Raw genomic sequence first — 13,910 nt, forward strand, 5'->3', positions numbered from 1 at the left:
CATGGGAACTTCCAGCAATGGGATCTCCTATGGTCCCAGGGGAAATAGAGTCTATAAAACACAAGGAGCCAGGATGTTTATTCTTCCCGATCATATAATTTTGTAGTGTCTACACCATCAACTTATATTTTGCCCACACATCTGGAGAAGCCCTAAACAACTGAGGTCTGGGTAGGCAGTTTTCAGTACATAGTATCAAGAACTAAGATAACGTTTGCATGAGGTTAATTTAGAACATCTATGCAAACCTCACAGCTATTCACAACACAACAGAAACATTACACAATGGTACACACAAAAAAAACCAAAAACATGAAGATGTAACAAGTACTGACCGTCACATCTGCGAGGGTCAGATGATGCGCAGAAAATAGAAAAGAACAGACCTGTACAAATATTCTAAGACACAAAAGGTAAAACCTTGTTCTAGCATTTTTGTGAGACGACCGGTTTTACTCTGCAGATGACGTGTAGGCTAAGAATACTGACCACAAAATGCTAAAACAGGACTAGACTGAAAGAAGCTTCTGTAAGGTTTGGTGCAATGCCTTTATTTGCCAGGAAGTCACACGACCTTCATACCAAAAGTATAGCATAGTATCTCATTATTTAATTGATCAAATCCACCCTCCTCACAGACAAATCTCCAGTAAGTGCTGGTGAGGAAATGATAGAAAAGATGGAATTCCTTCTCAAGATTAAGAGGACTAATGTCACGTGATGTCACTAAGTCTCTCAGTTAATGGTTACTGAGACTATAATTACTGTAGGTCTTTAAAATGAGGATGGTCACGCAAACTAAGTTAAATGTGCATAGTACTAACAGGGGTTGTCCAGGCAGACTCTGCCACCTCATCTGATACAATTGCACACTGGGCAAGTCGTTTGCTGAGGCAACCATGCAACGCTCAGCGAGCTTGGCTCCTGTTCTGATGAATGGGACCCATGGACCATACGCGGTGGCCACCAGAAAGTTGCTGTGGCAACTATCCCACTTAGAGAGCGTGACAGCCATGCAACCAACATCTGTGGATTCAAATAGCATTTGCTAATTCTTTCCTGGTCCTGGACAGATGGAGCTACATGTATCCCGGTAACTATCCTTCATCCGCTCTCAGGAGAGAGAGTGCTGCTTAATAACCCAGGGACTAATTAACCAACCTAACAGTCTGCCTACGCTTCTTCAGGGTCAAATCCACATTTACATAACCCAACACGGCTGATATGTAAAAACCGTTCAATAACAAGTAGGTAAGTAATTAGCCTTTACTCAGGCACCTCCGCCCCACTATGCTTACCGGGTAGCCTTCAGTTTTCTTCTGACACCATTTCAGCAAAGCATTCCTCTTCGAGCCACCATATTCCCTTGCAAGAGCTGACAAGGGGTCCTTCCTCTCCTCCCTATATACAAATGTATACAATAATTGTAAAACAAGAGATAATAAAGTATAACAAAAGGAAATTAAATGCAGACATGAGAACAAGCAGAGTGCAAAAACCAAGAAGCAAAGAAAAGTCCACTTAATTGATACCCCACAGTCTGTATAGAACTTGCGCTAATGACTTGCATTCTGGGAAGTGTAGCATTCACACCAGGTACTGTACGGCAATCTGATGTGGAAGAAAAAACTAACTCCCAGAACACAGCGGAGCACAGAATATTGCATTTCAGAAGCTCAGCTAACCTGTTAAGGGTGTGTCTGTTGACTGTTTCCAATAGCAATTGTGAATGCATCTCGGGTCTATAATACAGGCTGTAACTCAGGGTCAGTACAAGATAAGTAATTCAATGTATTTGCACAATGACTGAACTTTTGATGTATATTATTAATATATATAAAACTTTAAAATCAGTAATTAAACAGTGAAAGTACACTTTAGGCAATGTTCACACAAAGTAATTATTGCAGATTTGCAATATGAGTAAAATTTTATAAAACCTCAAACTATGCATGTTCATCACAGACGTCTTCCAGATTAGTAGCAAATTTTACACAGTGCAATGTAAAGGGTAAAATCTGCTACTACATAAAATAGATGTAATATATTCAGATTCTGCTGAAGATATTAGTCTACTTTTACATACGCACTGCGGTTTCATCGTATCCGACATAGCTGGATAATCTGATAGGGCGGGTGCACCGTCAGACCTTATTGACTATGATGGGATCTGGCAGGGATACAACTAGTTTCTGGCATGCGTGTTTCGATTTGGCCGGACAAAAGATGACGCTCGCACTAATTTTTGTCCAGTCGAGTCCTAGCACTCATGTCGGAAACCAACCGAATCCCTGCCAGGTCCCATTATAGTCAATGGGCTCCATACCCACATATGCAAAACTAGCCTTAGACAGCAGTGGAGGATATCTGCTGCATGTGCAAATGACCTTTCATTGTACAAAGCTACTGTACATAACTAAACACACAACATGAAACATACGAATGTGACTCAAAAATGATCCGTACTCTGGCTGTAGAATTTATTTTAGTCAACTTTCAGAAAGGGCAAATACATCATTTTTAGACCTAGTTGCCCTGCTTTTTAATACACTTTTTCCATCTCTCAACAAACATTAAAAATGTTTTAGAGTGAGCTGTGAGCTACGAATGCACCGCCGTCTTCACCTCTTCATCAGACGTGAATCTTTGTCTTTATGGGGCTTCTTTGCCATATTATCTACTGTAACTCCAACAGAATCTGTTGTCACGAGTGCCCGTCTCCTTCAAAGGTTGACGCTTGTGTGACTTCCCAGGAACTTCTCTATTCATTCATACACACTTCTTTGCAACAATATACTTTTTCCATACTGTGCACAAAGTCTTTGATAAATTTCGGCACCAGACATCCTCAGACCATAAAAAAAAAAAAAATCACTACACGTTGCTCTTCTTTCTTGAAAATCACAAGTGGGGCAGCCATTGCTTCTCGAACAACAGTTACAACTGAACTGACGTAACATGCAAAAACCTGCACAGAGGTAACTAGGGAGAATTTGTTGAAAAACAAAGAATTTGTCTTTTCTGAAAGTTGATGACATTCTACAACCAGAGTGCGGATAATTTTTGACTCACTCTTGTATATCGGATCTGCTCATTTTCAGTATATCTATATAATGAGCCGAACTCTTTAAAAAAATAGCTCGTTCTACCTAGACCAGCAAATCGGAAGATTCACTTGACTACCATAGATACTACATACACTATTTAATGCATCATTTAACTTCAGGGGAGATATAAAGGCTAGAGGTAAAGAGATCAGTAAGGTCAATACCTAATGCGGTTTCGAGCAGTTGGCGTAACAGATGCTGTTGGAGAGGAAGAAGTGAGAGAAAGTTGCGGTGAGGATGAGGTCATTGACATCAAAGTAGAAGGAGAACCCCCATCTGGCACAGTGATGTCACGTTTCAGTTCCTCACTGCTGCGGCGCGACACTGAAAGAACAAAAATGAATGTTCCAGAACAAAGAAATAAAAGGAACCACTTTACATGTGGCACCGTATTAGACTTTTACAATGGAACATGATAAATTAAGACTAGCAGAAAATAAAATACTCCTTATCAGCAATAAAACTCCGCTTGATAGTGAAAATTTATACCGCCGTTTTATTAACACACATCTGCTTTACATTGTAAATCAGCACCATGAGGGATCCCAGACAAGGAGAGGAAGGGGACAGGAAATCAGTATGGACGTTCAGGTCAGACACTTCCTCCCCAATATTGTTATTAATATCAGGCAGGAAGTAGAAAAACAAAAGAATAGAGTAAATAACTAAAAAAACAAAACTGAATGCTAATGTAGGACGTGCAAAGTGACAGATATTATATAGTGTAGACTTGCAGAATAATGAAAGGTGATTTTCTAGTCCTAGTTACTTACCAGACAGCATGTACTTTTTATGGATTATGCCTATATCATTTTTTACAACTATTTTTTTCGGTGGAAATTGCTGTAATTAAACACATCAATGACCCCACCTATATAAAAAACATTTTGCTTTTAAAGGGGTTTTCCAGGACTTACTTACTGATGACCTATGTTTAGGATAGGTCATCAATATCAGATCAGTGGCGGTATGACTCCCAACCCCCCACTGATCAGCTGTTTTCACAAGACCTGGAACCTGGCACCAGAACTACTGTTCACTGTGTAATGGCCGTGCCTGGTTACTGCAGTGCTGCTCCCATTTAAGTGTATGGAGCTGTGTAGTTCCAGCCCTGGAGCTTATGAAAACAGCTGATTGGCTGGGTGCCAGCAGTCCAACTCCCACTGATCTGGTATTGATGACCTATCCTACGGGTAGGCCCGCAATGTGCTAGTCCTGGAAAATGCTCATTTACACATAGGAAGCAAGTTTTTTGGCTTTACCAGCGATAGATTTGGTACTGTCCATGGCCTGGACCCTTGGTAAGGAAGATGCAGTTCTGGCACTGGAGGCTGCTCTTAGCAAATGATCTGCAGACAATAAAAACTCTGATTACACATGGCAATGATTAACCTTACATAATGTTCCTACAGTCCTAATCCTATAGAAAAGGAGAGAAACATTTTTGTTGTGGAGTTTATTGGGGATTCAGCACCATGGGTATAGTTCTTCCCAGTAGGGGACTAATGCTAAGTAGTTGAATTGGCTATGAAGAAAGCAGATTTAGTGATCTTCCACCAGATATGGAACGGTATCCACAGTTATATCCAAGATGGAGCTTTGGGCTTTCCAGAAGAGCCTTCATCAGGAAGATCTCCTGTAAGCAGTTCCAGGAAGAACTACTGCTGTTACCATGAGGTAGACCCATATTAGACAAGGAATGGACTCCTAAATGGAGAGAACCGATGATAGGGCTTATAAAAATGTGAAAATATGTATCCAAAATATCCCCAATGTTGAGTATTAGTCTGGGGATGAAATTATGAGATCTGATCTAGGATTGAATGCAAACTTGAAAACGTCCTGTTAAGAAGCAAGGAAAATTGCTCCTTACTGGAGAGGAGAGACCAGACTGGAACAAAGACTTTGCCATGCTAAGCAAGAGTCTCCAAAAATGGTTTGGACCTGGTGGATGATCTTACTATGGATTGGAAGGACTGTCTAAAGGTTTCTGAATCACAAGACTACTTCCCGCTTTGAGGAATAAAAGAATACTTGAAAAAAACACTGGCTACAGAGTGAAAGGACATTTGCTTTTATTAGGCTATTTAACGTGCTAATAGTGGATTTTAAATAAATGTGAATAAAGATTAAAATTTTACTCCAATTAAGACATCTAAAAATAAGGATTGTGCAATGTCTGTTCCATTGCTGAGTTTTTTTAGTTAATTCTATTGTGTCTGTTTGGAAAGACATTGTGCCGATTTTGCCTTGAAGACGGCTTCATCGACGACTTCTCACAAAAAAAACACACATGCCAGATATCAACAAGTACAAGTGCTCGGCTATCTCCGGCAGTCCCATAAAGATGAATAGAGCAGCACACTTATTCCATATCCACAGGAGGATACCTTTTACAACCCCTTTAACTTCCTTACCAGAATAGAGTTGTCAAGAAGGTCCCTAAATCAAATCTGTCACATAGAGTCTGAGTCAGACAGCCTTGTACAGTATATGGCAGCAGAACAGAGGAAAAAAAGCTGTCTGGTTTGAGAGTTTGCATTTATACAAGCAGGCAAATAACGCGAGTTTGTGAGCGTTTGCGTGTTCGATTTTTAAGTGTGTGACTTTAGATTATGTGACTTGAGATTCAGGGACTTTAGGAGGGGACTACAGTAAGTTAGATTCTGATCACTTCACTATATTGTATTTTTCTCTTTTCTTGCGTAATCCCCATTTAGTATGTGTTACATAGTTAAAAGAGCAGTCCAGTGCACATCTTGTCTAATGTATGCAGTCCTGGAACAGCCGTTTGAGGGTGCATATCTTTGTTCAAAATGTGAGCAAATTGCCCGTTTGGAATCACACATCGAGTATCTAAACGGGTGAATTTCAACACTGAGAAGCGTTGACAATTTGGAAAAGAGTTTGCTGCTCACTGAGCAAGCACTCTATGGGGTGACAAAAAAAAAAATTGCAAATCAGGTGGTTTTTATTTTTATTAAAATATTTTAATAGTTTGGACTTTTTAGACGTGGCAATATGTAAAATATTTATTGTTTATTTTATATGTAAAATTGGGAAAGGGGGCGATTTATACTTAATAATTTGGCTTTTTTTTTTGTTGTTTAATAACTATTGTAATAACTATTGTCCTATTGACCCTTGTCCTATTCACCCTAATAGATCTCTATTAGGGTTAATAGGACTTTACACTGTCCCTGCTGCCCTGTGCATAATGCACACAGCAGCAGGGAGCTTACCATGGCAGCCAGGGCCCAGTAGTGTCCTGGCTGCCATGGTAACCGATCGGAGCCCCAGGATTACACTGCTGGGGCTCCGATCACAAGCTGCCACTGCCACCAATGAAGAGGGGACCCTGTAGCCACTGTGCCCAATCATTTTAATACTGGGGGGGCGCACTGCACTACCAATGATAATTAACCTTTAATACAGATACAGGGGACGGGTACCGCCGGCAACCGCCTCCTGTATTGGTATTAAAGGTTAATCATCATTGGTGGCACAGTGGCCAGGCACCTGCTATGCTGGCTGCTTGACTCTGGGGAGGACACTCAGGAGGAGGAGGAGGCTGCTTCCGCTGCCGTTCGCCGAGCTCACTAGCTCAGACGGCGCAGCAGTGTATTCCCTCCCCTGTCCCGCCTCCTGCTTTAATTAATAGCACATTCATTGGTGGCAGTGGTGCTGGCAGCTTCAGAGCCCGCTCACTTCATTGGGGTCAGAGCGGCTGCGTCATACCCTCCCTCCTTCTCAACTGTCTGCGCGCGCGCCGAGCGCCATAAGAGAAGGGTCTTGTATAGAAAAAAAATTAACATCCTGATACCGAATCAATACTGGCATAAAAGTATTGATTGGGTCTCGAAAGTTCGATACCCGAAACAACCCTGCATCTGACACACCCCAACAAGTTTGCACAGTTGGCAGATGAGGGAATGTCAGTTCAGGCAGAGCACTGCTGTAGCCAGACACTTCCTCTGCCAGTCCGAGGGAATGTCAGCTCGAGTAAGCAGGGGACCAGGAGAGCAGGACAGGCCAGACAGGTTCTGGTAGTGGGAGACTCAATTATTAGGGGTACAGATAGGGAAATCTGTCACAAAGACCAGGATCGTCGAATGGTGTGTTGTCTTCCTGGCGCTCGAGTTCGACACAACGCGGATCGGGTTGACAGATTACTGGGAGGGGCTGGAGAAGATCCAGCGGTCATGGTCCATATCAGAACCAATGACAAACTAAGAGGTAGGTGGAGCATCCTTAAAAATGACTTTAGGGATTTAGGTCAAAAGCTTAGGACAAGGACCTCAAAGGTAGTATTTTCCAAAATACTACCGGTACCACGAGCCACACAAGAAAGGCAGCGGAAGATTAGGGAGGTTAACAAGTGGCTCAAGAACTGGTGTAGGAAGGAGGGGTTTGGGTTCCTGAAAAACTGGGCCGACTTTTCTGTTGGCTACAGGCTCTATTGTAGGGATGGGCTGCACCTCAATGGGGAAGGGGCAGCTGTGTTAGGGGAGAAGATGGCTAAAAGGTTGGAGGAGTGTTTAAACTAGGGACTGGGGGAGGGTAATTACGTTATAGGATGGGAAGATGCAGATAGAGACCGGGGGCAAGGTAATGGGACTGGGGGAGAAATGGAAGGAGGGACTAGAACAGCTCAGAAGGAAAAGTGTAGGGTACAAAATATACATAAACCTCTTAAATGCATGTATACTAATGCCAGAAGCTAATAAAACTGATGAACTTGAATTAGTGATGTGTGAGGAGGACTATGACATAGTGGGAATAACTGAGACATGGCCGGATGATAGCTATGACTGGGCGGTTAATGTACAGGGTTACAGTCTGTTTAGAAAGGATCGCCAAAACAGGAGAGGGGGAGGGGTCTGGCTTTATGTAAAGTCCTGTCTAAAGCCCAAAGTCCGAGAAGATATAAGTGAGGGACATAAACATGTGGAGTCACTGTGGGTAGAAATACATGGAGGCAAAAACAATAATAAATTACTAATAGGAGTTTATTATAAATCACCTAATATACCAGAGTCCACAGAAAATCTACTACTAAACGAGATAGACGAGGCGGCAAATCATAATAAGGTGGTTATTATGGGGGACTTCAACTACCCAGATATAGACTGGGAAACTGAAACCTGTATATCTCATAAGGGAAACAGGTTCTTGGCAATAACCAAAGACAATTACCTTTCCCAACTAGTTCAGGACCCAACTAGGAGGGACAGCCATACTGGACTTAGTATTAACCAATAGACCTTAAAGCAGCCAAACTAGAGACCGAGAGATTAATTGCCAAAGAGAGCAAAACTAACCCTAAAACTAACCCTAAAATGTTCTTCAATTATATAAATGGTAAAAAGTATAAATCTGAAGGTGTCGGCCCTCTACAGAGTAATGAGGGGGGAGTTGCAGAGAGCGATGAGGAGAAAGCAAAGCTATTAAATGTTTTTTTTCTCCACTGTATTCACTAAAGAAAATAAACTGTTAGATGAAATGCAGAATGTAAAAATTAATTCCCCATTAAAAGTGCCCTGTCTGACCCAGGAAGAAGTACAGCGGCATCTTAAAAAGATTAAAATAGGATACGGGAGTGTGTGCCATCTGGTCCTGGCGATTTGTCTAAGAGAATTAAGTAATGTCATGGCCAGACCCTTATTTCTGATATTTAAGGACTTTATACTGACAGGGAGTGTTCCACAAGATTGGCGCATAGCAAATGTAGCACCAATATTCAAAAAGGGTCCAAAAACAGAGGCTGGAAACTATAGGCTTGCAAGTTTAACATCTGTTGTGGGTAAACTGTTTGAAGGTTTTCTAAGAGATGCTATTTTGGAGTAACTTAATGAAAATAAGCAAATAACGCCATATCAGCATGGCTTCATGAGGGATCGGTCATGTCAAACTAATTTAATCAGTTTCTATGAGGAGGTAAGTTCTAGACTTGACAGCGGCAAATCAATGGATGTCGTATATCTGGACTTCTCCAAAGCATTTGACACTGTACCGCATAAAAGGTTAGTATATAAAATGAGAATGCTTTGACTGGGAGAAAATATCTGTATGTGGGAAAGTAACTGGCTCAATGATAGAAAACAGATGGTGGTTATTAACGGTACACACTCAGATTGGGTCCCTGTCACTAGTGGAGTACCTCAGGGGTCAGTATTGGGCCCTATTCTCTTCAATATATGTATTAATGATCTTGTAGACTTGCACAGTAAAATATAAATTTTTGCACATGACACTAAACTGTGTAAAGTAATTGACACGGAAGAGGACAGTATACTGCCACATATGGATCTGGATAGATTGGAGGCTTGGGCAGATAAGTGGCAGATGAGGTTTAACACTGACAAATGTAAGGTTATGCACATGAGAAGGAATAATGCAAGTCACCCGTACATACTAAATGATCAAACACTGGGTAACACTGACATGGAAAAGGACCTAGGAATTTTAGTAAACAGCAAACTAAGCTGTAGAAAACAGTGTCAGGCAGGTGCTGCCAAGGCCAATAAGATAATGGTTTGCATCAAAATCATAGATGCCCGTGAACATAGTCCTACCACTTTACAAATCCCTAGTCAGACCACACATGGAGTACTGTGTACAGTTCTGGGCTCCTGTGAACAAGGCAGAGATAGCAAAGCTGGAGAGGGTACAGAGGAGGGCAACTAAAGTAATAACTGGAATGGGGGGACTACAGTACCCTGAAAGATTATCAGCATTAGGGTTATTCACTTTAGAAAAAAGACGACTGAGGGGAGATCTAGTTACTATGTATAAATATATCAGGGGTCAGTACAGAGATCTATCTCATCATCTATTTATCCCCAGGACTGTGACTGTGACGAGGTGACATCCTCTGCGTCTGGAGGAAAGAAGGTTTGTACACAAACATAGAAAAGGATTCTTTACGGTAAGAGCAGTGAGACTATGGAACTCTCTGCCTGAGGAGGTGGTGATGGGGAGTTCACTAAAAGAGGGGCCTGGATGTATTTCTGGAGTGTAATAATATTACAGGTTATAGCTACTAGAGATGGGTTGTTGAACCATTATTCTGATTGCCCGATTGGAGTCGGGAAGGAATTTTTTTCCCCTTAAGGTCTCATGCACATGACCGTTGTTGTGTTCCGTGTCCTTTGTTCCGTTTTCCGTGATTTTCTGCGGACCCATTGACTTTCAATGGGTCCGTTGAAAACTCTGAAAATGCACCGTTTGTCATCCGCGTCCGTGATCCGTGTTTCCAGTCCGTGAAAAAAATAGGACCTGTCCTATTTTTTTCACGGACAGCGGTTCGCGGACCCATTCAAGTCAATGGGTCCGTGAAAAAACACGGAGGCACACAAGATTGTCATCCGCGTCCGTGATCCGTGTCCGTTTTTTTCCTATCATTTTCAAGGCAAACTTGACTTAGATTTTTTTTTTCACTTTTCATGTCTGGTAATCCTCCAAATATCAAGGAAGACACAAGGAAAAAAAACCGGACAAGGATCATGGAACAACGGAACCCAGTTTTGCGGACCGTGAAAAAATACTGTCGTGTGCATGAGGCCCAAGTGGGGAAAATTGGCTTTTACCTCACAGTTTTTTTTTGCCTTCCCCTGGATCAACTTGCAGAATAAGAGGCCGAACTGGGTGGACAGATGTCTTTTTTCGGCCTTATATACTATGTTACTATGTTACAAGATGTGCAATGTACTTTGCAGTATGCACAATTTGGTAAGTGAAATAATGCATCCTAGTACGGTTTTGTTGAGAAGTTAGGCTACTTTCACATTAGCGTTTTTGCAAATTAGTCATGGATCTTCAAAAGCGATTCCGTTACAATAATACAACCGCATGCCTCAGTCATGAACGGATCCGGTTGTATTACGTCTTCTATAGCCATGACGGATCCGTCATGAACAACATTGAAAGTCAATGGGGGACGGATCCTTTTACTATTGTGTCAGAGAAAACGGATCCGTCCCCATTGACTTACATTGTGTGTCAGGACGGATTCATTTGGCTCCGCTTTGTCAGGCGGACAGCACAACGCTGCAGGCAGCGTTTTGGTGTCCGCCTCCAGAGCGGAATGGAGACGGAACGGAGGCAAACTGATGCGTTCTGAGCGGATCCTTTTCTATTCAGAATGCATTAGGGCCCGTTTGATCCGTTTTGGACCGCTTGTGAGAACCCTGAACGGATCTCACAAACGGAAAGCCAAAACGCTAGTGTGAAAGTAGCCCAATATGTCTTTTTCGTAACCATGCAAAGATGATTCATCTCACTGTAGAGTAATATCACAGATGCCCTACTATGGCAGATAATATACACACAGACATGGTAACAGTAGTAAATAGAAAATCATAAATCTGGCTTTCTACTCCACAAAGAAGATGAGCAAGTAGGAAACACTCACTGGGATCAAAATGATCATAACCTACCCCCTGAAAACAGGAAAGAGAAGAGAAAGGTTGAGCGTAGAGAAGCCAGCAATGGACCAATTAGGTGCTGTATGATAGAGCTGCTGGTGCTTTAGCCGCCCATGAACCCACTGTTATTGCAGGGCTAAAAGTTCTGGTGTCATACTGTTGCTCTTAGGATGTGGTGCTGAGATACGCGTACAATACTGTGTTTTCTGTCTGTGTTGCTTACAAATTAAAAAAGGGAAAAAGGAGACTTTTGTATTACTTACCAGTAAAGTCTCTTTCTCGCTCTTCCTTGGGGGACACAGGAAACCATGGGTATAGCTCTGCTCCCTAGGAGGCGTGACACTAAGTGAAAGCTGTAAGCCCCTCCTCCATCAGCTATACCCCTCAGCCTGGAGAAGAGACTGCCAGTTGCGTGTCCAAGTAGTGAAAGATAACCACCAACCGGAAAAAAGAACTGTCGAGCCCCAACGGGGGCAACCAAGCCGGAACCACAACTGTAACCCAAATGAAGGGCGGGTGCTGTGTCCCCCAAGGAAGAGCGAGAAAGAGACTTTACTGGTAAGTAATACAAAAGTCTCCTTTTCTCGCCCATATTCCTTGGGGGACACAGGAAACCATGGGACGTTCCAGAGCAGTCCCAGAAGGGAGGGACCAGAACAAACTAGACCAACACCAGAGGCATCAATCAACTGCCGCCTGCAACACCAGACGGCCTAAAGCAGCGTCAGCCGACGCATGAGTATGCATCCTGTAGAACTTGGTGAAGGTGTGCAAGGAGGACCAAGTGGCCGCCTTGCAAATCTGCTCCGTAGAAGCCCGATTCCTCTGAGCCCAGGAAGCCCCGACCGCTCTAGTGGAGTGAGCGGTAACACCAAGGGGCGGAACCTTGCCCTTGGCGAGATAAGACTCAGTAACAGCCATCTTGACAAAACGGGCGATAGCAACTTTGGATGCCGCCATCCCTCTGCGCGACCCCTCCGGAACCACAAAGAGCGAGTCAGTACGCCTGAAAGAGCTGGTTACCTCCAGGTAAACCTTGAGCGCCCTGACAACGTCCAGGCGATGAAGCTCCCTCTCCCGCGGGTGGGAAGGGGAAGGACACAAAGAGGGGAGAACGATGTCCTCGTTCAGATGAAAGGCGGAGACCACCTTAGGAAGGAAGGAAGGGACCGGACGAAGAACCACCTTGTCCTGGTGGAACACTAGGAAAGGTTCCAGACAGGAGAGTGCAGCCAATTCGGACACCCTCCGAAGAGAGGTGACGGCTACAAGGAAAATAACCTTGCAGGACAGAAGTCGCAAGGAAACCGTCCGCAGGGGCTCGAAAGGGGAAGCCTGGAGCGCTGAGAGAACCAGGTTCAGGTCCCAGGGCGGTACCGGAGGACGGTACGGGGGAACCGCGTGAGCCACACCCTGAAGGAAGGTCTTGACAGGACCAAGGGGGGCCAGTGGGCGCTGAAATAAAATGGACAGCGCAGACACCTGACCCTTCAAAGAACTAAGGGCCAGCCCTTGGGCCAGTCCGCTCTGCAGGAAGGACAAAACGGTGGGGAGAGAAAAGCGGAGCGGAGGAATCCCCAGATCGGCACAGAACCCCAAAAAGGTCCTCCAGGTCCTATAATAGATCCTAGAAGAGGACGGCTTACGGGCGCGGATCATGGTGCGGACGACGTCCGCAGAAAAACCCCTACGCGTCAGGACGGTGGTCTCAACAACCACGCCGTCAAACGTAGGGACCCTAAACGCGGGTGGAAGATCGGTCCCTGAGAGAGAAGATCTTCCCTGGCGGGCAGCGGCCAGGGCGCGTCTGCCAGGAGCAGCATGAGGTCGGCATACCAAGACCGGCGGGGCCAGTCCGGAGCGACCAGAATCACCGAGACGCCTTCCGCCGCTATCTTCCGAAGGACCTTGGGCAGGAGAGGGATGGGAGGGAATATGTATGGGCGCGCGAAGCCTCGCCAAGGAAGAACGAGGGCGTCGGCTCCGCAGGCTCCCGGATCCCTGGCCCTGGACAGATATGCGGGGACCTTGTGATTGAATTTTGAGGCCATGAGGTCCACGTCCGGTATGCCCCAACGAAGGCAAATGGCCTCGAACACCTCCGGGTGAAGAGACCACTCGCCGGGGTCGACGGTGGTGCGACTGAGGAAGTCCGCCGCCCAATTGTCCACCCCTGGAATAAAAATTGCAGATAGGGCCGGGACGTGGGCTTCCGCCCAACGGAGAATGCTGGTGACCTCCCGCATTGCTGCAACGCTGCGAGTGCCCCCCTGGTGGTTTATGTACGCCACGGCCGTGGCGTTGTCCGATTGCACACGAACTGGATGACCCTTCAGCAGATGAGTCCAGTGTCGCAGAGACAGAAGGGCCGCTCTCA

General features: G+C 44.4%; 1 protein-coding gene across 5 annotated transcripts in view; it reads right to left on the bottom strand.

Annotated features, from left to right (window-relative positions):
- SPECC1L (sperm antigen with calponin homology and coiled-coil domains 1 like) overlaps positions 1–13,910 on the bottom strand; it is a 75,488-nt gene that overhangs the window by 5,941 nt on the left and 55,637 nt on the right. For 3 of the 5 annotated variants that reach the window (XM_040416425.1, XM_040416423.1, XM_040416421.1), the window contains exons 11-14: positions 4,370–4,456; positions 3,272–3,431; positions 1,686–1,760; positions 1,299–1,401 (exon numbers count right to left, since the gene is read on the bottom strand). In XM_040416425.1, the coding sequence (XP_040272359.1) occupies positions 1,299–1,401; positions 1,686–1,760; positions 3,272–3,431; positions 4,370–4,456 (425 nt within the window). The remainder of the gene's footprint in view (positions 1–1,298; positions 1,402–1,685; positions 1,761–3,271; positions 3,432–4,369; positions 4,457–13,910) is intronic. The other 2 variants (XM_040416422.1, XM_040416424.1) reach the window with 2 other exon arrangements.

Source organism: Bufo bufo, chromosome 2 (assembly GCF_905171765.1).
Source record: "Bufo bufo chromosome 2, aBufBuf1.1, whole genome shotgun sequence".
Classification (NCBI taxonomy): domain Eukaryota; kingdom Metazoa; phylum Chordata; class Amphibia; order Anura; family Bufonidae; genus Bufo; species Bufo bufo.